The sequence below is a fragment of the Culicoides brevitarsis genome, chromosome 1 (assembly GCF_036172545.1).
Source record: "Culicoides brevitarsis isolate CSIRO-B50_1 chromosome 1, AGI_CSIRO_Cbre_v1, whole genome shotgun sequence".
NCBI lineage: Eukaryota > Metazoa > Arthropoda > Insecta > Diptera > Ceratopogonidae > Culicoides > Culicoides brevitarsis.
The window spans coordinates 245,919-272,265 of NC_087085.1; the positions used below are offsets into that span (position 1 = coordinate 245,919).

Here is a 26,347-nt window from a genome sequence, read left to right on the forward strand (position 1 = left end):
AAGGAAAATCAACAATATCGTTTTCATTCATAAAACAGACTTTTCTGTATGAACGAACTTGTTTTGCTGGCTGGTTGATATTGAAAGGGAAAAGTAACGCGGTCGAGAAATGAGTTTTTTTTTGTAGCTGATGTAATATGATGACGCGGCGACATGACAGCAAAATAGAGCAACGAAGAAAAAAACAATTCTTACGCGAATGTGGGTGCTTTACAACGCGAGGTTTACCACATGTTATATTATGTTAAAAAAAAGATTCTCGTATTTTCTTTCTAAGTAACTCGTAAATAACTATTTCTGCCGAAGTAGAAGCCAGAGAAATACTAAAATATTGCATTTTATGTATGTAATTCGCGATGAAATATGACATTTATATTGTTTTTCAAAAAGGAAATTACAAATAAATCATTGGAGAACATGTGTAACGATGTCGCTTTTTTGTATGGAATTCTACTTGAGTTGATGGGAATTTATTTTTGTTGAAGTAAAATGTAGAAAAATGAACTAAGTTGCAGTTTTTGAAGAAAATTGAGGGCGTTTAGTAATTTAAATCGATTTTTTGGGTTGAAATTGTTAATAAAAAATTTAACGGTTAATTTTTTTTGAATTGACAGCTGTCAAAAATTATTCTAAAATTAAAATTTATAAAGTTCTGAAGAAAAATTAGACTCTTATTATATTTTTTTCACTAATTCTGATTATCTTATCTTATTATTATTTTAATTTTTACTCAACGCCATCTGTCTATATTTTTAAATATTGTCTATATTTTTAAAAATACTTTAAAAATCATAAATTTCAAAGCTCTTAAGCTAAAATTCTTGATTTAAGCTAATTTTTAATTGCTTTTAAAGATTTGTCTCTTAACTTTTAATTTATAGTTTTAGTTAAAGCGCCATCTGTTGAATAAATTTTCGAGTTGTTCAGAATTTAAATAAAATTAATAGAAAAAGTTATCAAATATTAAAATTTAGAATTCAAAAATGTCAAGAATCACGTTCAAATTAAAATTTTGGCATTTTAAGAAGTTTTAACTTTTAATCTCAGCGCCATCTATTGATTTAATTTTAAAAAATACTCAGAAATAAAGTTTAATCCATACAAAAACTTATTAAATGTCAGAATTTGAATTGTAAAATGTCATAAAATTAATTAAAAATAACATAAAATTAATTAAAAATAACATTTCGATAATATAAGATGTTTGAACAGCGCCATCTATTGAGTAATTTTTTACAAAAATAATTAAAAAACAAGTTAAAAGCCAAAGTTCAAATTCTTCATGTTTGAAAAAAAATATTTTTTAAACTATTTTGCACCAACTAAAAGTTATTTAAGTCTTTTGAACAAGAAAACACATGTTCATCTGCACAAAAAAACAATAAAAAATCATCTTCTGCAGACATTTGTAACGATTTGTCTTTTGTTACGCCCTGTTGATGTTTCTTCTCCGTTGTTTTCAAAAACCTCAACGGAAATCAAACCTTATTTTTTTATTTTTTGCATAATCTTCAATTATTTCTCGTGTACATCGCCCGCATTGCCTCTACTAATGACTAACTTTCAATAATTATCGCTCACGTCACTTCACTCGCATTAGCAGCAGCAGCTCACGTTAAAGTTTAACCCGAATCAAGTTACTTAACTCACAAAGTTACTTGATACTTTTTTGTTTGAAAAAATGACGCGACAAGTGAGTCATCGACGGGAGTGTAAATAACAAAACACCTGGTAAGTAATGCAAACTTTTTTTTTTAAACATGACTAGACTCGAATTACCCGAAGCAAGATTCAATGTGAAATTTAATGGGTTGATTTATCGATCAGCGAACAACAATCAAGCATTCAAAAAACAAAAAAGTTGTTAATTTGCGCAAACAAAACAATTTTTCAAAAAAAAATTTTGATTGGAAATGATAAAAAAACGAGTGAAAGACTGAAATGGTGCAAAGATACGGAAATCAGAACGATCGTTCGAAAGTTTTTAATTTCATTTAATAATAATAAATTTTCATAACTTCACTTAATGGCGAATAAGAGCAAAAAAAAAATTAAAAATTGCGCATAAAAACCGTGAAATCTTACCTTTTTAAGATGTTTGTTAACCCATTTTGTGAATGTTTTCTTTTGTATGGCATCTCGTTCATCTGAAATTGATAAAAAAAGGCACAAGTGCGTGCAAACAATTAAATTTATTGTATTTTATTGTTTTTTTTTGTTTTTCATAAAATCAAGTCTAGACGACACTTTTTGCACGTCTAAAGCATGAAATTCAGGCGATGAGACCAAAAAAAAATTCAAAATTTATTCACTTTGCTTTTTTCGGATTCAGCTATAAAAAAATTTATGTTTTCACAAGTAACGAGTACATTTCCCATAAAGTAAAGATTTTTTTTTGTATTTTTTTTTGTGTTTGCGTTAAATGCAAGCAACATTGAACGCAATTTACGCACATGTTGCGCGTTGTTTCTTTTTTTGTCAAGGTCACTAACGATGCCGTATACGGTAAGAGCAAGTTAATTGACCCACATTTACATGAAAAGTTAGTAGGCAACAATAACATCGAGCATCGAGCGGAGTTGCCCTTGCGAACGACTCGAAGGTGTTAAAGATGAAATTTCGTCGAATTCTAAGTCGTCAGAAAATTCGTGGGACCTTGAACGGAATTCTCACTCAGGTGCGGGAATGGAAACACGCGAATGCCACGCGCGAGAGATCTGTTACATTTTTTTTACAATTTAATAAGCAGTTAAAAATAATTATGTTTTGTCAGATTTTTGTCGTTTGAAACAAACACAATCGTCGCGGGAAAAAAATGTTACATGAAAAATGTAAAGCAAAGGTGTGTCAGTCGTCAAAATTAATTTTGTGGTAATAATTTTGTGAATGCGAGCAGCTAATCTCGTGTCAATAATGACAATGACTTGCGGGATTTTTTGTGTTTTTGTGATGAGCAGTGAAGGAAATTGGAGAAATCTTGTATATTTTTCGGATTTTGTGAAGTTTTTTGACTTAAAATACTAAAATTTAATTATATAAAAATTCTTATAAAAAGTTATTAATTAAAAAAAAATTAATTTTTATTTTTTTTTATAAATATCACAAGTGCTTAAATTTATTTTATTTTAGTACTAAAATTTAGTACAAATTTTATTCTAAAAATTTTTAAAATAATTTTCTCATAATTTTTTTTCTTAACTAAAATTGTGAATTAATTTTTTTCCTTTATTTTTCAATAAATTTGCAGTTTAAAAAAAATCTAGAGCATTTAAGATATCGAGTACTAAAAATTTAGTACAAATTTCTTTTAGTACAGTTCTAAAAAGCATTTTAAAAATAATTTTCAAATTCAACAAAGAAGAAAATACGAATTTTTAACTTTCTTAATAAATTTTTAATTTTGTTTTCATGAATTTCAAGAATTTTAAAAAATTTTAGTACTAAAATTTAGTACAATTTTTGTTCTAAAAATTTTATAATTTTTTTTTAGAATTTTTCTTTGTTGTCAAAATTTTTGCTTTGTCATTTTTATAAATATGAAATTTTAAAAATTTCGATTGTTGAATATTTAGTACAAATTTCAAACAATTTTCTTTAGTACAGCTTCAAAATATATTTTTAAATAATTTTAAAAACGAAAATTTTTAACATTTCTGAATAAATTTAAAAATTTTTTCAAATTTAGAAAATTTTTTAGATTTAGAACAGAACAGAACAGAACAGAAAATTTAGAACAGACCTTCCAAAATAATTTTTTAAAATATTTGTTTGATTTTTTTTGCATATTTAACTCGTTTTAAGTCAATTTCATTAACCTCTCTGTCCAAAAAAAAAAAAAACACAAAACCCATCATTGACAACTGTCATCCATTCACATTTCGCATGATTAATGTCCGGGTCGTCTCTTGTCATGCTCGACATTAGTCACTTTTTGCACTTAAATCTACGTTAATGTCTTAAAACTATTGTAAAAATCTGAAAAGTAAAGCCACAAATAAATAAAATTCAATACAAACCAAACCAAACTCATGCCAAGTGTTTTTCTTCAACTTTTTTTAATAGTTCGTGTTACTTCCAACACGTGAATAAAATATTGCCTTGTTGTTGTTTTTTTTGTATTTTGTTATTTTCTAACGAATTTCCTGTCGAACATTTTTTTGACGGAAAACGCGAAAGACAGACAAAGTCATCATCAGACATCGTCAATCATCGAAAAATGCCGCAAGTGAGAGACGCAAACATGAATGAATTGTTGGAAATCTTGCACGTAATGTAGAGATCACTTAATTAGACGTAAACTGTTAATTAAAATACTTTGAGAGCAATTTTTGTACTCAGATGGAGCATTTTCTTCACTTGTCTTACTGACCCATTTTTTGCGAGTTAAGCTCAGAAAAAAAATGTTCATGAAAAAAATTAAAAAAAAACTGGAATGAGCCACACGCGAAAAGTTAATCAAAAAGCGCACAAAAACGTTTTAAATCTAGAGCAGCTTTGCAAGGGTATTATGCTAATAATCCTGTTTTGCTCTGATTTTTTTTGATAAAACACAATATTTTATATTAAAAAAATATATTTGTTATGAAAAAATGTTCACACACGGTTTGAAAACAGGATTTTTTTTTAGTGTTATCATAAAAAGATTAAAACCAATTAACGTCAAAAAATAACAACAACAACAAATATTAACGGTTGAAGTTTTTGAAAATAATTTTGACAGTTCAGAAATATGACAATTAATTTAAATTTTTTTAATAAAAATAATTTTATTTTATTTTATATGTTTTTAATAAAGCATTTTAAAATGTCAAAGTGACAATTGTAAATTTTTTTTTATAAAATATGAATAAAAATGAAAATATTTTATTTAATTAAAACAAAATTAATAAATTAAAAAAAAAAACAAAAAAAAATAAAGAAAAAAATTAAAAAAAAAAAAATTAAAAAAAATTAATAAAATTTAAAAAAAAATTAAAAAAAATTAATAAAATTTAAAAAAAATTGATTGTCAAACTTTTGAACTGTCAAAATTTTTAAAAACTTCAAAATTTTCATAAAAAACTTTCGGCATGCTTTGTGTTAATCCACAAAATAAATCACATCTCGGGGTTTGTTTGAACTTCCATTCATTTGTGACTTACTTATCCGATCTTTGTCTTCGATGAAGTATTCCCAGACGCTCATTGTACCTTTAAATTGCGTGAGGGCATCCTCGTAGCCAGCTTGTGACGATGCCGATTCGTTGGCGGGCGTCGATTGACGCGACTTTTTCATGGGGCTTCCGTAGTCGTCGTACGAGCCGCCTCGCATCATCGGCGCTGGACTGCCCTTCATCATCGGCGACGGCGAATGGTGATGGCTATCGTATTGATCTTCACGCGGATCAAAACCTAGCCGGTTTTTGTAATATTTTTGCGTAGACATTTTTTGTCCACTTTTTTTTATTTTTCACTGTTTTTCAATTATTTTTGAATGATTTTTTTATTTACAAATGGCACTGTTTTTGAGCTTTTTTCAATATTTTTACTCTTTTTTGATCTTTTTTGTGGGCTCAACACTCATTTAACACACTTTTTGTACATTCCTAAATTGATTCATTTAAAAAATTAAAAACTTGTTGTTCTTTTTTTTTCGAGTCTGAAGGAAACCGACGACGCGACATTTAATCACAAAATTATGCAAATAATAAACAAAGCACACAATTATATAAAACAGTTTATCATCAAAGTTTTATAGTGTCATGGTCCGTTCTTTACTTGTTTCGAATAGTTTTTCATTAAAAAAATGGAGTTCCAATTAAAAAAAAAATTTTTTTTTGAATGATTCGATTTTTTATCAATTCTCGTAAATGATAAAAAACGACCTTCACCTTCTTATCAATTAAACGAGAATTTTTCAAAAGTAAACGAAACTGTGTCAGTTCAACATTCTCACCAGCGATGAGATCACTAATCCGACATTTAACTCTAAAGAGAGAAAATTAATTCGAAATTCCTTTCTTTCTTTCACGCGAGTACGTCACAGAGTTGCGTGTAGAATCTTGACATAAAAAAATAAAAACATAACCGAAGCATGTGTCGTTCCGAGTGAGAAAGAGAGAGAAACCTGTTTTTGTCGTGTTTTTTTGCCATTCCTCTTGTGTTTTTTTAGAAGTTGGTTAATAATATCTGCTTTAAACAACAGTTAGATTCGTCGATTGCATGTTGATCAAAGAGCTTAGATAAAAAATTGATGAAAACGCATCGATTTCCGTTCCATGCAAGTACTTGACAGTTTACAAAGACTTGCAAAAAAGGCGAGGAATGTCGAAACTTTCTGATGTCGCTTTATTTTCAACAATAAAATTTTATTATCCATTCATTTCTTTCTCATCATCGCGCTTTTTACACAAAAAAAGGTGAAATCAGGTTCTTTACAACTTTTTTTTGTCTTTGTTAAAAATACTTTTAAAAAATGATGAGAAACTGCATTGTAAAAAATAAAATAAAAAATTATTAAAGGGAGACGTGTCTCAAAAATAACGAATGTCAAGGTCACTGTGCGAATCAAAACAAAACAAAAACGAAGGGAAGAAGGGATACAAGCAAAAAATGCATTCCTTCAATTTTTTTCATTTTTTTAATTTTATGTGAACATCAGTTAACCGGTTTCTGCGAGTGAGTGAGGAGAGAATTTTTTTTGCTTGCAGCTAATACGACAATTTACATAAATAATAATAATAAAATGCGTTAACGAGGTTCTGTTAGAGGTAAATCTGTCTGGAATTCGTGTCATTGATGGTAATTTTTAGAATAAAATTTCTATTTTTTTGTTTTAAATATTTTTAAAATTTTGTTTTAATTTTTTTTAAAATTTTATTTTAATTTATTTAAAATTTTTTTTATCATTTTAATTCTTAATTAATTTCTATTTTTAATTTGATTAATTAATTTTTGATTTTATTTTATTTTATTTTTAATTAATTTTTAAAAATTATTCCAATATTTAAATAAAAAATTGAGTTAAAATTTTAAATAATTTCTGAATATTTGAAAAAATAAGTAATTAAATATATTTAATTTAATTTATTTATTATTTTAATTATTTTATTTTTTTTAAATAAATTTTTGATAAATTAAAATAAAAAAAAAATAAATTTAATTATTTATTATTTTATCAAATATTTTAATATAAAAAAAGATAAAAAAAAATTAAGAAATTATTAAAATTTTAAATTAATTACCAAATTTATATTGAACTCAACAAAAAATTTTTTTTATTATTATTTTGAAATTATTTTTCAAAAAAAAAATTTTTTTAAACAATTTTTAAGAACTTAAATTAAAAAAAAAATATTTAAAAAAATTAAAAATATCCCAAAAAATTAATATTTCATCGCAATTTGCAATCGTCAACTGTCAAAACAAAACTACCCGCTCAAACACATGCAATATGTGTGAGTTCCGGTGAACTTAGATTAGCGATAAGACTCACAAATCGCGCATAAAAATAAATTATTTTACAAAAAAAGTAAAAAAACCGAGTGAAAAAATCACAACAATGCCAACCTTGAAAGATTAGAGACAAGAAAATGACATCATTTCACGTCATTTATGTCATTAATACCCTATTTTTGGGCATTTCACTTCACATTTCGAAATAACAAAAAAAAATTACAGATAATAATTATTATTGTAGATATTACACAATTAATTCACACAAACAAAAATGTCAAAAAAAAAATTTTTTTTAAACTTGAATCATCGACTGATTAGATAAAAATCAGAAAAAAATTCATTCAGCAACAAGAAGTTATGGGAATCGTTAATTTAGTTATCATATATCATCTTGATATGTTTAAAATTTGTTCAAAATGTTTCATAATATTATTGCAAAAAACGTTTTTTTCTGAAAATTAACTTTTTTCGCCGCTAATTAATTGTTTCATTCAAGTTTTTTTTAAAAAGTTTTTGTTTTCTTGTCTCTTGTGGTCTTTCTGCCAAACATAGACTACTCAATGTCGTCGTTATGTTGTTACGTTTTGTTGATAATTAACATTGAATGTGACTTTTTATGAGATTTTTTTTTATATTGTAGGTTTTTTCATTGGAACTCTTATTTTTATTTATTTCTTTATTATTATTTTTAATTGTTTTAATTTTTCACGGAAACAATAACACGGCACTTTATTTATTATTTTTGTAATTTTTTGATAATTTTTGTAGAATTTTTCTGTCATACTTCGATTTTCGGGTCTTTTTGTTCGTTTTCTTTCAGAAATTTCAGTTAAAAAGAGACAATACAATCTGTGATATAATAATAAAAGTATTTTTTTTTTTCAAAATATATCGTTCGTCGTAATGAAACTTAAAACCGCACTGTATAAAATCCAGCAGAGAACTGAAAACACACAATGAACTCTACTTCACGTCTACTCCGGACGTTCATTTGTAGTAGTTTATAGTAGTTTACGGGTGTATTGGTTCATATCGACGACAACGACTACCAACACATCAACAGCGAATGAATGACACACAGCTCTATATGGCAGCAAAATTTCTTGAAAATTTACTTGAGTAAGCCGCTTTTTTTTTACAAATTTTTCGGATGATTCTGTCGCGGATTACGCACACAAACGCAGAAAAAGTCATTCATAAAAGGAACGGGAGTCGAAGTCATATATTAACATTATAATACAAATTCTTAGCGTTTCGCCTTTTTCAGTCTGTCGATTGATTGCATATATGTTTTATTTATTTTATTTTATTTTTACAACAACATACTTCCTACACATTTTGTATATATTTTTACATCAAATTTAGCACTATGCTAATTTTTTTGTAACATCTTTTTTTTTTATTTTCAACCCAACGATCTTCTGTCGACATGTAAATGTGAATAGGTGAAGTTTAAGTAAATAATCGCCCAGATGTCAATATATGGTCGACTAATAGCGCATTAAGTTTAACATTTTTTTAGTATTTAGTTAAGAAAAAGATTTGTTTTAGTGCTTGATCGGATATCAGATCATCGACCGATTGAACGAGAAGAAAAAAGCAGCAAATCGACCGGCGAGACTCCAAAAAAGGTAATTGTTGATGGAATGACATGAGATCATCGTTATTAGAGATGATTTTTGCATGGAGGCGAAAAAAAGTGTCATAAAAAGATTTAGAAGATGATGTCGTGTTGCTTTCCATGAGAAAGGTAAAAATGACAAGGCGTCTACATGGATGTTGAAAAATTGTTTGAAATTGATTTAAAGGATTTTTTTAAATTAAAAAAAATAATAATGAAAGATATAAAAAATTAAAATTATTCTTAAAGAAAATTTTTTAAAAATTTTTGCAAAATTGACATTTTTTAAAATTTAAAAAAATCACAGAGCAATTAATTTTTTTTCTTCAAATTTTTAAAGAAATTTCAAAAATATTTTTATTTTTATTCTATTAAAAATATAAAATTTTTACAAATTTTTTAATTAATAAAAAGCCAAAACTTTGAATAAAATGACCTCAAACTAATAAAAAATCTAACCTCACATATTTTGGCGCGAAAATGATCATTGGATCTTATGAGAATATTTTTATTTAAAATATTTATTTTATTAAAAATGTAAAATTTTCACAAAATTTTTAATTAATAGCAAACAAATTGAATTAAATGAAAAAAAATTCTAACCTCAAACATTTTTGGCGCGAAAATGATCAATGGATCTTATGAGCATGCTTTGAGTAATAAAAAAAGTGAAATATACAAAATAATTATTTCGCAAGAAAAATTTATAAATCCATGTTAAAACTAATCGCTCAAACCACGTCCTTAATCAATTTTTCGCAATTATTGAAATGACTCAAGTCTCATGTAACGCTTTACTTTGAAATAAAAAAAAGTCCAAAGCGTAGGCAAAACATATCGACCAATTAGCCAAGGTATTTCGGCATTAAAACAAGTTTAAAGCTTACACTTGTCAACTCAAATATTCCTATCTCATGGAAATCTCTCTCTCTATTTTTTATTTTTATTGCAATAGTGAAATATTAGCTGCTAAAAAAATTAGCATAAAAGTAATAAATTATCATGAAAGAAAAAAAAATGTAACATCGGTAATTGAATTAAATAATTGAAATTTATGACTTTTTATGTTATCGCACACAATTTACTCGCACAATTTATTATTAAAAGTTCATTGCTTCGTTTTTCATCGACTGTTTGCGATCCATTAGGAGACAGAAAATATTGCATCGATTCTTAACTAACTATGAGTAACGCGCATGAGAAACCATAATCTCACACAACAAACATTTTTTTTTTGTAAAATTTATGTCGACCAATAATTTTACCTAATTCGGATGAAACCACTTGAATTTCGCCCAATACTGTCTTAGAGACTCATATTTATTTATCCAAAAACTCCCACACTTTCATCGCAGTCGTTTCGTCACATTTGATGTCTTTTGAGGTATGTGTGTTAAATGAAATAACAATTTTTTTTGACATAAGCTAACAAATAAGCATGACTTCATCAGAACACAACGCGACGCGGGATCGTTGCCATAAACGTTACTTTCGCTTAGCTTAGATCCAAGCTGCCCACGATTGGCGCTATTTTTCGATTCTTACGTGACTGAAGAGAGCAAAAAAGAGACCTGCAACAATTTCGAGACACATGACGTCACCTTCGAATATGAATGAAATTCTATTAAGGTGCTAATAATTGAGCTGCGTTGTAGGTGTCAAAGCTTTAATTACGTATCATGTGTGTGCAGAGTACGTTGATGACAATGGGGGCGTTGTCGCGTTTGTAGAAAACTAAACAACAACAACAGAAACATTTTTTTTTGTTGGAGAGACATGATTAATCGGATTTGGCTTTGATTTATTCGTAGCTATTTCCCTGCAGTGCACTAATCGATCGAAATAGTTGCAATAGTAGCGCGAGAAAAGTGGGATGACGATGACCTTTCCAATGTCTAAATGTAGGTTGCTACTTTCAAAGTCGATTCTTTCTTTCGTTCGATTTATTTGAATAATGCAAAATAATTGGTGTGACAAGCAGGACAAGCAGTGTCAATGCTAAAAATATGGGACAATTGTCTGAGACGTTAATTTAAAGAAAATAAATAAAAAGAGTGAATTGTTAATTAATGGATCAAATTGACGTAATGGGTAAATTCATGCAATAATTTTAAACAGTCAACAATTTTCTTCTAAATTCAATCTTTGAACATTTTGAAAGACGAGTTTAAATCAGAAATGTCACAAAGTAACTATTGAAAAGTTAATTTTCAGAAATATTAAAGTTATTTTGTGCCATTTCTGATTAAAATTTGTCTTTCAAGACTTTCAAAATGTTCAATAATTGAATTAAGAAGAAAAATGTTGTCAACTGTGGAAATTATTGAAAGGACTTAAAATATCGACTTTTTGTCACTCTATCTAATGTTTTGATTCGTTGAAGGATTTCTTTTGGATGTCTTTTTTGGAGTTTTCTTAATCGTCATCTTCTTCCTCTTCTTCTTCACCCTCATCGACTTTTTCATCATCATTATTATCTTTTTCTTCGTCGTCTTCTTTTTCATCCTCGTCGCCTTTTTCATCATCATTTTCTTTTTCTTCCTCTTCTTCTTTTTCCTCTTCTTGTTCTTCTTCCTCTTCTTCTTCTTCCTCTTCTTCTTCTTCCTCTTCTTCTTCTAATTCTTCAGGCTCTTCAATTTCCTCCTCAGTTTTTTTGCCTTCCCCTAACGAGCCTTGTCGTCCTTTCCATTGTGCAAAGACATCTTGTTCCATTGGATTAGTTTTTTCAGGTTTATTTGGTTCAGGTTCAGTTGTTACAGGTTCATTTTTTTCAGGTTCATTCTTTTCAGCTTCACTTTTTTCAACTGTACTTCTTTCAACTTTACCCGTCGAATAATCTTTCACTGCATCAGAGATATCCAACGTTCTTTTCCAAATTCTTTCTGAACCAAGTCTTAATGCACATGATTTGTGTCCTGCATCAACTAACAAAGTTTTAACAACTTTATATTCTTCGTTACAACTCAAGCTATCGAATTCAAGTTTTGCAGCAGTTGCTGTTACTCCATATACTTCAGGACGAGTAATAAAGTCTTTGTAATCACACAACGCCACAAATCCCGAAGGAGTTTTACAATTCTTTCCCTTGAAACTTCCCAAACCATAAAGAAGTGCCATTTTTGGATCATCCTCATTTGGTTCATATGAAATTTCAGAAGCATCAATGGCAATAAACAATGGAGAACCCGCAGATCCTGCACAAGGAATTCCCATTTGACTACTATTCGTATACAAGTTTGAACATTGAACGTATTTTCCTCCATAAGAATTCAATCCTGATTCTCTTGCTTGAATTTTATTCGCGAAATATTTGAGATCTGTTTTTAGCTCTAAACCACAATCGATGATAGTTGCTGTTCTACCTTCAAGCAAAAAATCATGTTTACAATTGACGTAATCTACAGCATGAACTTGGCTCGGCATGAATGTCAATACAGGAAATTTCAAGACAGCAATGTTATTGCAAAGCACTTCGTTTTTCAAGCCCTTCACGAAATCCGAATGAATGTAAATCTCGCGAGTTTTAAAGCAACTTTTGTCATCTTTTGAATCTAAAGGACATTGTGTTTCACCAATTTTTCGAGTGCACGCCGATAAGCTTGTTTGCCCATATACACAATGCGCTGAGGCAAGAACTGTATCTCGAGCAACAATCACGCCTATACAAACTGACTTCGATCCGTCATCGCAATCGCTGAAGAGTCTCACAACGAATTCAGCTCGTCCTGGATTGACAACTTTCGATTTGGTCAAAGAAACTCCGCTGCGCATTGCAATAGATGGTTCAGTCGTTATTGGAGGCGGAGAAGTTTCGTCACAATTTTCGGGAGTTCCATCATCTGCAATGCATTTTGGTTCCTTTTTCAAATCTGCGTGGATATATTTGTAAATTTCTTCCCACTTGGAAGGATCGTACTCAATGTCATCAACATTTTTGTTAACTTCGGGAGTGTGAAAATGTCGAGCTTTCCCACTGCACTTGTGAAAAACCAAAATTGTAAGTAATATTTTAATTAATTTCATGATTCTTGTTTGAACAAAACTAAAGAATTGAATCGACAACTGTTGATTTATATACGACATTCTTATCTTTATGGAAATTATGTGAGAAAATGAATCCTTTGTGCATTTATCGGTTGTAACGTGTTAAGAATGAGGAAATTTTTTTATCATATCAAGACGATAGTTTATCAAAATATCACGTACGATCATTAAAAAAATTGTTTTTAATTCAATTTCAACGTTTAAATAATAAACTTTTTTTTATTCAGTATAATTGAAAGTGTGCAGCAAAAAAATAACGATATGAATTTCATTCTATAGAATAGATTTGTCAGATTTCACAATTTTTTACTAAAATTTTTATTTGTAAACTTTAGTAAGAACTTTGAAATCTGTCAATGTATTTTATAGAACTCGTAAAATAAATAAAAATAAGTTAAAGACTCATCAAAGCCTTGAAAAACTCCAAACACATTTTGAAAAACATTTTTATCAAAGCGATTTTCGATTCGCATTTCTTTTCATCATCTGTTGGTTTTTCCGTATTTGAGATGTCATATTTGGAAAAATCCACATTTGGCTTCATCGTGTTCGTTTGTTCTGTGGTCTCAGTAAATCTCATAGTTTCAGAGTTTTTCCAAATTTCTTCATTTCGTGGTTTCATGTTAATCCGATAGGCATTAAATGAGCTTTGAACATTTGCAAGCTGAGCTTGAATAGCTGACAAAGATACACATTCGTAGTTGTGCTTAATGAAATTTTTGTATTTGGCGAGGAAGGTAAAAGCAGATGGCGATCCAGTATCACAATCAGCAGTTCCAAACGACAAAACGCCAACGACTTCCATGTCACCTGTAACGGGATTTGGATATAACAATGGAGATCCCGAATCTCCTGAACAAGTCGACATGCGATAATCTGAAGTAGAAGAAACAGTAAAGCACAAAGAATATTTGCTAGATGGCGAAATGATTCCGAACGTCTTTAATCCTTCTGCTGTAGTCACAGGTTTCTGTCCTGCTTCTTGCAAAACTTTCGAAAGCATTGAATCGTGAGTTTCGCCACATCCAATTGCCACGCCAACGGAATTCTTATAAGTTTCGCAAGAAGCTGTTGGACAAGTATCGAGAAACGGAGCAATTGCAACTCCATTTGGGCATGCACGGAAAATATTTCCATCGATCGTGATCAAAGCCAAATCATCGTTAAACTGTCTTACTTTCTGCGCTTCATGGAAACCCTTGTGAACACAAACTTTGGTCATGTCAGTAACGTAAAAGCAATAAGTCGTGTCGAGAGTTACTCCAGAACCCACACAAACGAGAAATTCTTGACATCCATAAACACAATGCCCAGCCGTAAGTACTTTATTCTAAAATAAAAATAATTTTTAAATTTCTCTTTAGCTTCGTAAGAGATAAGAAATTACATAATCCACAATCGTTCCTCCACAAAAATACGTCGAACCCGAACATTTTGTCCAAATTCTCGTGTAAAACGGATATTTCGAAAAATCTGCATTTTTTCCATAAGTTATGCCATAACGACCTCTTGTGCGATTTCTCGATGGGTTTTCCTCCGTATCCTCAGCGGAAACGTGATACGCGAATACAAACAAAAGTATTGCGCGAAAAAACTTCATGCTACTTCTTAATAGATTGCAATCTAGATAGTAACTAACTGATAAAACGATGATGACACGTATCTTTATAACAACATGAAAAGCTACTAAACTGGAAGTAGATGAAATTTAGGCAAAAAATGAAAGCACGTGAGGAAGTAACAAAGCTCAAGGTTGACATTATTTGAAATTCAAAACAAAGAATCAATTCTGAGAAATTTTATTTTTGCGGCTTTTTTATGTTGAATTTTTTGACATACAAAAACATCGAATTACAAATTTTAATAGAAAAACATCGAATTAAAAATTTTGATAGAAAAACATCGCAAATTGTTTTTCATAAGAAAATTGATATTCTTTTAAAATATTTTTAGATTCAAGCCATTTAATACCGAAAACAGCCTAAAAATCATTTTTCATTTATTTTTATAAATTCTAAATTGATTTCAAAAACATCGCCTTTTTGCATTTAATGATTTAAAAATTATTTAAACTAATGTTTTTCTAATTTTTTTGTCAATAAACATCGAGAAACATAGCCTTTAAAAAAAACATCGAATTTTAAATTTTCATCGAAAAATTATTGTTTTTTAGTTGTTTAACATTTTTTACGTTACTATATCTCAAATCATGCGTTTAATGCGTTTAGTTTCAATGTCATTTTTTTTAAATATTTTTTTTCAAAAACAAACAAAGTTTATCATTTTATCACGAAAACCCATCCAGGCATTTGCCATTCGTCGCAAACACTTCCATTTCGAGTCCCAAGCCAAACAATAACAACAAATATTTACATTCAAATTGAATTGAATTAATTCGCCGACCACGGAACGCAACACAACAAAAACACCCGGAGGACACATGTATTAACAATTAAAAATGTAGCACAGTGTCTTTTTTTACAACAGAAAATTTCTTGTAACTTTGTATAAAATTTATTATTATTTATTTCTTTTTTGTGTGTGTTGTCTCTCTATCTATCTTTTTGTTATTATTTTAATCTCCGCACTCACACTCACTCACTAATAATTTCATTTATGTGAATGTCTTATGAATTTTTTTATCGTAGTAGTGTTAGTTCACTACTTTTAACTGACAGTCTCTTTTTTATATAATTAACATTTTTTTATGTTCGTCGTCGTCGTCGCGTAGCGATCGTTGTCGAAATTAATCACCGTTTTGATGACAGAAGAATTCCATATCAGACCCTTGATAAGAGCGACGTTCGATCTTGTCGATTAAATATTATTTTTGTGCGCGAAAATTTTTGTGTGAAATCAAGAAAATACCACGACACGTAATCACTTTGTCTTCTGATATTTTGCGCTCGTTCACTGTTATAAGGTTTCGAGTTCAGTATAATTTTGTGACCACTTGTGCGTTTATTTTATCGATTTCCTTCAATTTTTTAATTTTTTTTCAAATTTTTTTAGAACTGACTTTTTATTGCATCATTTTCACGTGAATTTTCTCTATTTTTCTCGTTTTATTTCACTTCTTTTCCCGAAAAAAATTCACTTTTGCATTAATCGTGCATTGTGTGCTTTTAAACCTACGTACTTTCCTTCAAAAACTAACTCAAAATACAAAATTTTCTGTTCGGCAAATTGTACGAACCAATACACGGACACATTTCGTGTCTCTCTCTCCGTCGTTGTCTCCGATGCAGCTGTCTTGCCGTGTGCGTAAGAAAAGGAAGAATATAGTCGACGGGAGACATGCCGACACAATACAACAACAAAAAAGTAAAAATAACACTCGGTGCAAGAGTGTGTGGGTCTCGCCAATTATTAGTAGTTTTATGATTTGTTACTTGTGTGTTTGTGAAAGAAATTTTTCCCAGTTGTAGAGGCGAAAAGTGCGGGCACTCTACTTTGACACACAATTTGAGGAATATTTAAGCGGTCATAAACAGTTGATTGGCAAAGATAATGATTTTCTGTTCATTGCTTCTTGTGTTGCGAGAGAGAAAACATTAAATAAAAAAAATATTTAATGGGAAATTGCCACTTGACTGTGTTTGTTACCTGTTGAGGAGTAGAGTGCATGATTTGTATGCAACAAGTGAGAATTTGAGCGAGAAACGAGATGAGAATTAGACAGAAAGACGTTTATTTTTCTGATTTATTTTTGTTTACTTTTTTTGATTAATGTTTAAGTAAATATGAAATTTTTTTTTAAATTTTTATATTTTACAACTTTTCGAATTGATTTTTTTTCAAACACCTTAATATTAAGACAAATTTTAAAAATTAAAAAAAATTAATTATCAAATTTAATAAAAATTATTTAAATAAATTTTAAATTAATTTTGTTAAAATATTTGTTAAGAAAAAAGTTCAAAATAAAATTTAATTTTTTGAAAGAATTAAATTTTTTTATTTATATTTTGTTTTATTTTATTTATATTTTTTATTTATTTATTTTTTTTTTTTTTGAAAAAAAATAATTCTGTTTAAAATTTTAAAGCAATTTTTATTTTAAAACTTTCAACATATTTTTTTGAAAAATATAATTTTTTTTAATTATTTAAAATAATTTTTTAAAAATGTTAAATAAATTAAATAAAATTTTTATTTTATTTTTTATTAAAAATTTTCTAAATTAAAAAAAAAATATTTGAAAAAATTTATTTTTTTTTTATTTTTTTTTTTTGAAATTTATTTTAAAATGACTTTAAGTTTATTAAAATAGGAATAATTTTTTAAAAATAAAAATAAATTAAAAAAATCTTACAATTTTAATTTATTTTTTTTAATTAATATTTTTTTTATTAATATTTTTTATTTATTATAATACATAAATTTAAATTTTTTTTACTTAAAAAAATATTTTTTAAAAAATTTATTTTTTTTTCAGACTCAAGCCCTTAATGACTTGCGACGAATCGTTCCTGTCTACAAAATGCATAAAAAGACGAAAATAAAGAAATAAAAAAAGTAGAGATATGGGTCAGAAGTACAAGTGCACATCACGTAGGTACATAAAAGATACGAGACAGGTAAAAAAATACAAAGACACCTTTCCGTGAATTTCGGTAAACTACTGTTCTTGAAGATAATTTAAAGAAAGAGACAGACAACAATATCCTGTATTCAAGCTAGGTTCCCTTGTGTGTGTAGATAATTTGGGAAGATCATCTGTTGCTTTATTTGGTAAACAAGTTGTACAAACATTTCATCCGATTTGCGTCTTGTGAATTGTCTTTTGATGGAAGAATCAAGACAAATATAGAAAATGGGGCGCCAGATTTTTTTTTTAATTTAATTTTTTTTGTCATTGTCACGTAAGTTGCTTTAAAATCTTTTAACACTTTAAATTTTTTATTTTTTAGGTAATTTTTCTATGCTATGTGTAATAAATCAACATTGAAGGAGAGGCTTTTTTATGGAATTTTTGTCTCCTCACCTCAAAAGTGTGAAACTCATCCATTCATGAAACGCATCATTGATTTATTTTACACACAATGAAGTTACTCGAATTACTCACTCGTTCAGTGACAAAAAATTAATATTTAAAAATTTACATATTTCATTGCTCGATATATTTTATGGCTCCATTGTTTCGATCGAAAACGAGTCAAATTGTAACAAATGTCTTCATTACAGATTTATGAAGAATTTTCGATAAACTTTTTGTCTTTTTTATTTTTTTTATCGTCATCATCACCTTGGAATTGACTGCCAATAAAACAAACAAAAGTCGTGAGTTTGTTACAATTTTTTTTTCTTGAGATGACAAAATCATTTGCGTGATATGCAAATTTCTTTGAAAAAGCGTTCTAATAACTCGCAATATCTTAATTGAAGCATTGGTTAGATCGGAAATGGATTGCGAGCGTAGGTGCCAAAAGCAATGTCTGTAATTATAAACAAATTATTATTTTTGAATTATTTAAAGATACTTAGCGACACGGAATTTAACTTTGAAAATGATCGCGTAAAGTGATTTGTTTGGAAGAATTTTTATTTTATTTTTTGTGGTTTGAAGGTAATGGCGCTAGAATATGGTAGTGACCTTCAAAATTTATCGTTTGATCAATAAAGGCGGAAGATGTTTGAAGTAGGAATATTTTGGGTCAATGGCTTATTCAATAAATTTTGTTATTTTGGTGACAAATTGTTTATTAGCAAGTTATATTTATTATTTTTTTTTAAATTATAATTACTTGTTCATTATTTTGTAAAAATTTGAATTCAACTAATAAAAATTTTAATGTTTTAAATAAAAATAATTAATACAAAATAATGAAAAAAATTAAATCAAAATAATTAATTATTTTTCTTTAAAAAGAAAATATTTTTTATTGAAATTTGTTTTTAAAAATTAATTCAAAATAATTTAATTTTTCGAAATTCTTCAAAGAATAATTTTTTACTCTTAAAATTAAAGTTAAATGATAAAGCTAATTTTATTTTTTGTTTTATTTTTTTAAATTAAAAATAAATAATTTAGATTTATAAAATTAATATAAACTTTTAATTTATTTTTTATTAAAAAAAATAATTTAAATTATATATTTTAATTCATCAAAAATAATATTAATTTAACTTAAACAATTTAATTCTAATAATTTATTATTATTTCACAGTTTCTCATGAAAAATAAATTTTTAAAAAATTTTTCAAGCAAATTTTTAATTTAAAAATAATTTTTAAAAAATATTTTGAAAATGAGTTTCTCATAAAAACCCGTAATTTCATTAAAAATTCATTATAAAATTCATTAAAAAAATAATTCAATAATTTTAATAAAAAAAAAACACATATCGACATCTGTTACAAAATAATAGAAGCTCTAACCATAGTTACAAACCGTTTTTAATAAAAAATAAAACACTCACACACTCAAATAATTCCCACATAAAAGCACGATCGAACATATGTTTTTTCTCTCTTCTTTACTTTTTTACTCTACATTTGTTGTTATTTTTGTTGTTGTTGTTGTAAAGTGTAAACATTGTAGAAACCAGTTTCTTTACGTTCATTCATCATTTTTCTGCCGGTTGGGCAATTCCAAGCTTTTACTTGACCCTTTGCTTTGCGTGACAGATAATTACCTAAATTTTTAATGTTCTCGGAATGACTTTGAAGAAAAGGTTGAATTGTCTGTCTATTATTATTAAACTTCAATTAAAATGTAAATTAAGTTAGAATTTCTACAAAACTCGTAAATTTTTAATCATTTTCTTAAGGTTGCTCGATAGTGTTTGTAACGGCATAAAATTATTTTGTAGCGAAAAATAAATAATTAAAACCGATCTAAGCTACTGATAATAAAAAAAACTAACAACGCTCCAATAAAAATTAATTAAATAAAAAAATCGTAACATAAAAGGTGCAACGATGCGATTTTTACGATAATGATACCACAACAGAACATTTATAATTAAACGATTCAGCCATTCACTTTATCGAGAGCAATCAATAGAAAAGCTAATCAAAAGATAAACAAAGGCACGAGACTCGTTGGACTAACTACACACACTCGCACATTAAGATGTCATTTCACGTTTTGCTTAGAAAAATAAATCGATGCAAAAAAAAAGTCAAGCCGACACACGACAATTTATTTAATTATCTACGATTACCTTTTTCATACTTTTATTGTCGCGTTGTGTCGGTCGATCGTAATTTTTTCAAGAGTATGCAAATATTGTATTAAAACATAAAATTATAGACGATAAAAATGTTAATTGGACCGTTTTTGTTTGTGATTCGGACATGCTTAGCAAACAATGATGTAATAATACATTTGATCAAAGTTGAATTTTGTTCACTTTTTATCAGTTGAGGCGCAGTAAATGACAATTGACATTAATCTTGCACTTTATTGTGGAAGGTTTTTGTGAGTCAATAAATCGAGGTTGGAATTTAAAATGAATTTTCAGTAAGTTTTAATGTCTTAAAAAATTTTTCATTAAAAATTTCAAAAAATATTAATTTTTTTAAAGAATTTTAATTCAATATTGAATAAAAAATATTAAAATTTGCTTAAAAATAATTTGAAATCTGAGAAGTCAGCAATTTATTTTATTTTAATTTTTATTTAATTATTTAAAAAAAAAAATATATTAAAAAATTCAAGATTTATGAACAAAAAAAATATTTCGAAGACATTTAATATAATTTAAAATTTAAAATTTTTTTTTAAAACTTTTTATTTATTTATTTTTTTTTATTTATTTATTTTATTGTTTATTATTTTTTTTTCGAAAAAATTTTTTAATTTCCTTTAACTTTTTAATTATTTTAATTTTTTTTTTATTTTAAAATGCGCCTAAACTTTTTGTTATGAGAAAAAATAAAATAAATAATAATCTTTCCATAACACTTTTTTCGTTCTAATTCCATATTCCATGTTCACAGATTGCAATTAAAGTGAATGTCAAGGCAGCAAAAACTCGATCATTAGTGTCAACTTTGCAATTTACTTGCGAATTTTGTTGCGTAGGACGGCAGTCATATCGATAATTGTCAGAATTAGGTCAACATTTTGATTAGAAACAAGGAGCGGCTCTCTGCGGGGACATTTTCTTATGGTCACAAAATCGACTTTCGCAACACTCTTGATCATTAAATTTTGCATGACGGAACAACAAAAAAATGAGAGAGAACAGGAAAGTAACAGAGTAAATGTGTACCAAAGATTACGATTTCCTTATCCAACTGTAACGATTTATTTTTATTTTTATTACCGCTTGCACGCTACCAGCTACTTAGCGAAACGACGCGAACAACGTTTGAACTGCAATTGCTGCTGGTTTGTTTGTGTGCCGATGGAATAATGAGATTGTGTTTGCTTTAAAAGTTACAGTTGCAGTTATCTCTCGGAAAGATTTCTCGTGAAAGTCGGAGATAAGATCTGAGAACTCATCAAGTGTGATTGTGACAAGTGGTAATAAACATGTCGCTTTATGAGGCGAACTGAAAAAAAGGATTTAAGTTGCACTTTTTACTTATTTTTTTTTTAATTTCTCATTTTTTAGATTTTTAAAATAATTCTAAATAATTCAATATTTTAATAAATTTAACCCCATTTTTTTTTTAAATTCTCATCTCTTTATAAAAAAATTTAGCTTTTAAATCAAATTTTGAACTTCTCAAATTAAAATTTCCTAAATTTTACAGTTTATTTTTTGTAAACTTTTAATTTTTTTCTTATTTTATATTTTAAGATCTTTAGCAAATTTTTAGCTCTTCAACTAATTTTTCATTTCTTTAAATTTTTTAAAAATATTTTTAAATTTTTTTACAAGTTTTTTATAAGTTATATATTTAAAAAAAAATAAAATATTCAAACTTTCATAAAAATTAAATTTTTCAAGAAATTTTCAATTTTTATGCAGTTTTTGGATTCTAATTAATATTTTTAGCTCTACATATTGAATTCTTAAATTTTTTATAATTTCTCAATTTTTGTTAGTTTTGTTCAACTAATTAATTCAAATTATCAGATTCAAAATTATTTCAACTAATTATTAAAAATTTAGTTGAATTTTAAGCTTTTTATAATTTTTTATTTATTTTTTATCTATTAATTTATTTATTTATTTTTTTTTTGTAATATTTTTATTAATTTTTTCAAATTTATTCAGTATACATTTTTCTTTTAATTAACGAGTAAGTAATTTTTTTTTAAATTAAAAAAAAATTTTTTAATTAATTTTTATTTTTTTGTGATATTTTTTTTGAATCAAAAAAAAATAAAATCTATTTTTATTAATTTTTTAAATTTTTTTCTTTTTAGTACCTCAGATGAAAGGTTGATGCTCAGTTGTTCACTTGCATGCCGCATCCGCATATCCGTATCGTTATCGTTGTTAAATAATATTATTCCGGAACACTTAACGTGAGTGAGTGAATGAGTGATAGATAATTCTTCCAACCAAACCAACACAAATCAAAATTAACTTTTTTTTAAACTGTCTGTGATTGAAGCGCAAAGAGTTAAAAGTATAGAATTACATAACATAAAAAAGTGATTTTTATATTTTTTTTATGTTACAACTCTTTTTATTATTATTATTAAGTATTACACTTAATGCGTTTCGAGCCACGTTCGAATTGCACGGAACAATGCATTCGACAAAGACAGAAAAAAAAAATTATGTAGAAACCATAGAAAGAATGACGGAAACACAACAAAGCCCACAACTCACAAGAATTATGTTAATTCTTATTAATATTAATAAATTTATGTTTAAAAAGAGCCTCATGCGCCTTAACTGGCGCTTTTTCACAACAAAAAAGTTCAAAATTAATTTTTGCCAAACAAACAATAAATAATAGAGCTTTTAATGGCAATTTGAGGCAATCAAGTTCACAAAAGTGCATCGACCTTGTTTTGTTTGTGTTTGTGCCGAGTTCTTATGTTGCGCGCTTTTATTGTTAATGTCGAAAAAATTAATGGAAAAAACCGCACGTCGTCACTAATACTACCTGAGTCATTCATTAGCAGCGTGGTAGAAACATTTATACGTTAATTATTTATGTTTTGTTATTATTTTATGATAACTGGTCATTTTTTGTCGTGTAACCGATATTATTAGGTTCGGATTTGAGGCATTGAAGATTATATTGTTGGGTTTATCTATTAACGCGGTCGAGTTTTATCGAAGTAGTTCAATGTCAAATATATTTTGAAGATGTTACGAAGGTTTTTGTTTATTTTTAAATATTTTTTGTTCGATCTTTGATAAAATAATAAATTTCGAAGAATTATTTTTATCAATTTTAGTGAATTTTGATAAAAATCAGTAAATTACTATTATTATTGTGCAAAAATTGTTACGTTTTTTATCAGTTTCAAGGTCGTTTAGATTATTATTGAATGGAATTGTGTCAAAAATTGTTTCAAAATTATTTTAAAAAAATATTTGAAATAAAAATTTTATCATGTAAAAATTTTTACTGAATTTTTTTGTTAAAAAAAAATCTCTTCACATAATTTTATTAATTTTTTTCTCAATAAAAATTGTTAAATATTTTTTTTTGATTTGATTTTAATTTAAGATAAATTTTATTTTAATTTTTCTTTAAATAAAAAATTAATTTAATTAAAATAAAATATAATTTTGGTAATAAATTCAAAAAAAAAATTAAAGATAAATAATTTTTTATTTAATTTTTAAATTAATAATAAATATGCAAAAATAATTCATTTAAATAATTGAAAATAATTAAATTAAATTTATATAATTTTTTAAAATTTATTTTAAATTTTTAGAAAATAAATTTTAAAAATAAATGTAAATAAAAAAATTAAAAATTAAATTTAAATAAATTTTGATAAATTTTTTAAAAATAATGATTTTAAAAATTAATTAAATAAATTTCAAATAAATTCTGGTCAAAAACCTTCTCAAGAAAAACATCGCAGACGAAACCCATTAACCGTAACCAACTTTTTTCTCCGTAAACAGTTCTTTATTTACTTTTTTTTGTCACAAATTACAGTTTCAACCATATTTTATACAATTTCCAATGTACTGAGTGAGAATATGTAGTGCAGAACAGAATTCTCCATAATTCCACAAATACGACAAAAAAAACACATAAACGGTTATTATATTACAACTTTTTCCGTATAACTACAAAACAAAACTTGGATTGAACAAAAAAAATATTCGAACATTGTTACAATGTCATGGACGAAACTTTGCATAACAAAGCAAAAAAATATCATTCGAACAACAAAAACACACAAAATGCAAGAAACAATAGGAAAACAATAAAAAAGTGTGTCATCGCTCAAAAAATGCATCATTGTTCTCAAGCACGGACTGCCAAATACGGAAGAGATGAGAAGAAAAAAAATCTTCATGTCGCCAACGATGCATCATGAGGTGATCAATAATGCCTTCGACAAGTGACAAATTGACACAAGAACATGAACTGGTTGTTCGTCTTTCATGTTTAATTAAAAGTGAGTCAAAGTCGAAGTTGTTTGTGTGTTGAAAAAATTTCTTGTGGCACGAAAATTGATTAAATTTGGTTTTAAAAAATTATTTTAATAAAATAAAATAAAAATTTTTTTTTATAAAAATGAAATTAACATTTTTTTTTTAATTGAAAAAATATATTTTTTATTAAAATAAAAGTAAAAAAAAAATTATTAAAATAAATTTGATAAAAAATAATTTTTTTATTAAAATAAAATTAAAAAAAAATAATATTTATTTAATTAATAAATTTTTGATTTTTTGAGAAATATTGAAAAATTTATTTTAGACCTAAAATAAAATTTATTTTTTTATAAAAATTTAAAAAAAAAATATTTTTAAAATTTATTTTATTTTATTTTTTTTTATTTATTTATTTAATTTTTTAAAATTATAAAAATTTTTCAACCACAGTGCAAAAAAAAGTAACAACTTCATTAACAAATCGATGCCATTGTGATCCGTTTTTTACGAGCGCAATAAAAATTCTTTTATTTATTGAACGGAATTTTAATTGAATATTTTTTTTAGTTTTATTTTTTTTTTCGGCAGCAATTTTTTCAAATAAAGTTTAATATTAAAATTGACAAAAATTTGCATTTTTATAAATTTTTCTAAACTCCAACTTAGGAATTAACGAAGAATTTGATGTCATGAAATTTAATTCAATTAAAAGTGTTAAATTTTTTTGTTTACAATTTTATAAAGTTCAAAAATTAAAATTCCTCACGGTAGAAATTGAAATTTAACGCAAATATTTCTGCAAGTACGTAGGTCGTCGAGTCTAAAAGTAAATATAAAATATTTATTTTTGCATTCCGACAAATGTTTTTACTTTCTTTCAAGTTCAAGTGCGCTCCATTGAAGTTTTGTGTCAACATATGGGAGCAAGATGTTTTTGTTTTTTGCATTTTTTTTTATTTATTTTGATTTTTTGAATTAATTTTTTATATTTTCATGATTTTTGCTCTTGATGCATATCAATTTATGCTTATTTTTATATTAAAAAAAAAAAATTAAAAAAAAAATAAAAACATCCGAAACCAGTTAAAAAAAATTTAGTGATAATATTGTCAAATTTGTACGAAAAAAAATTCATTAATATTCTTTTTTGGGTCTCATCTTCTCTTACCTCATGATTTTTTCATGAATATCTTATCTCTCTCAATAAAACAAATGTTTGGCTTACCTGCAAAGATACAAAAAAAAATAATGAGTTTATATTAATTGGCGCAGAATAACAAAAAAAATAGATAAAAACTCAACAGGGGACTTGAGTCGAACACTATTTAAGAGCGAAAAAACACAGCAGCGATTTTTTTGTCGCAAAATTTATGAGATTATGCGAAATTTTATCTTTTGATGCAAAGTGAAGTTTATCATCGAAAAGCTGTTAACTTTAAATTTTATTGACAAGGTGATGAATAAACGAGATCGATCGACTTCATTTATAAAAAATTAACTTTTTCTGGTTTTTACGCTTTAAAAGACAAAAATATTTGACCGTCATTCGTCATCGTAAAAATAATAAAACGTTTGTAAAAAAAAATGTCAACATTCAAATTTTAACATAATTAGTTCATTGTTATGGCCTGAGATGAGAAACTGACAGCAAATTTTTGTTAACTTTTGCATTTACGAGCAATTTCTGAACAATTTTTTACAAGAAACAGACAATAGTTGCGTAACAACAACAACGGAAGCTAAGCACCATCATCATAATC

The 26,347-nt window shown here is 26.7% G+C and overlaps 2 protein-coding genes across 2 annotated transcripts in view; both read right to left on the bottom strand.

The window, feature by feature from the left end:
• The window catches only part of LOC134828143 (uncharacterized), a 117,702-nt gene extending 101,448 nt beyond the window's left edge, over positions 1–16,254 (bottom strand). The window contains exons 1-3 of the mRNA XM_063841129.1: positions 16,121–16,254; positions 5,190–5,584; positions 2,086–2,147 (exon numbers count right to left, since the gene is read on the bottom strand). Coding sequence (XP_063697199.1) covers positions 2,086–2,147; positions 5,190–5,424 — 297 coding nt within the window. The 5' untranslated portion in view covers positions 5,425–5,584; positions 16,121–16,254. The remainder of the gene's footprint in view (positions 1–2,085; positions 2,148–5,189; positions 5,585–16,120) is intronic.
• On the bottom strand, positions 13,388–14,722 carry LOC134827119 (trypsin-like). The gene is made up of 2 exons (XM_063839670.1): positions 14,489–14,722; positions 13,388–14,431 (listed from the first exon to the last, which is right to left on the bottom strand). The coding sequence occupies exons 1-2, from the start codon at positions 14,699–14,701 to the stop codon at positions 13,496–13,498; spliced, it is 1,149 nt and encodes a 382-aa protein (XP_063695740.1). The 5' UTR covers positions 14,702–14,722; the 3' UTR covers positions 13,388–13,495.
• Positions 16,255–26,347: the final 10,093 nt, after the last annotated feature.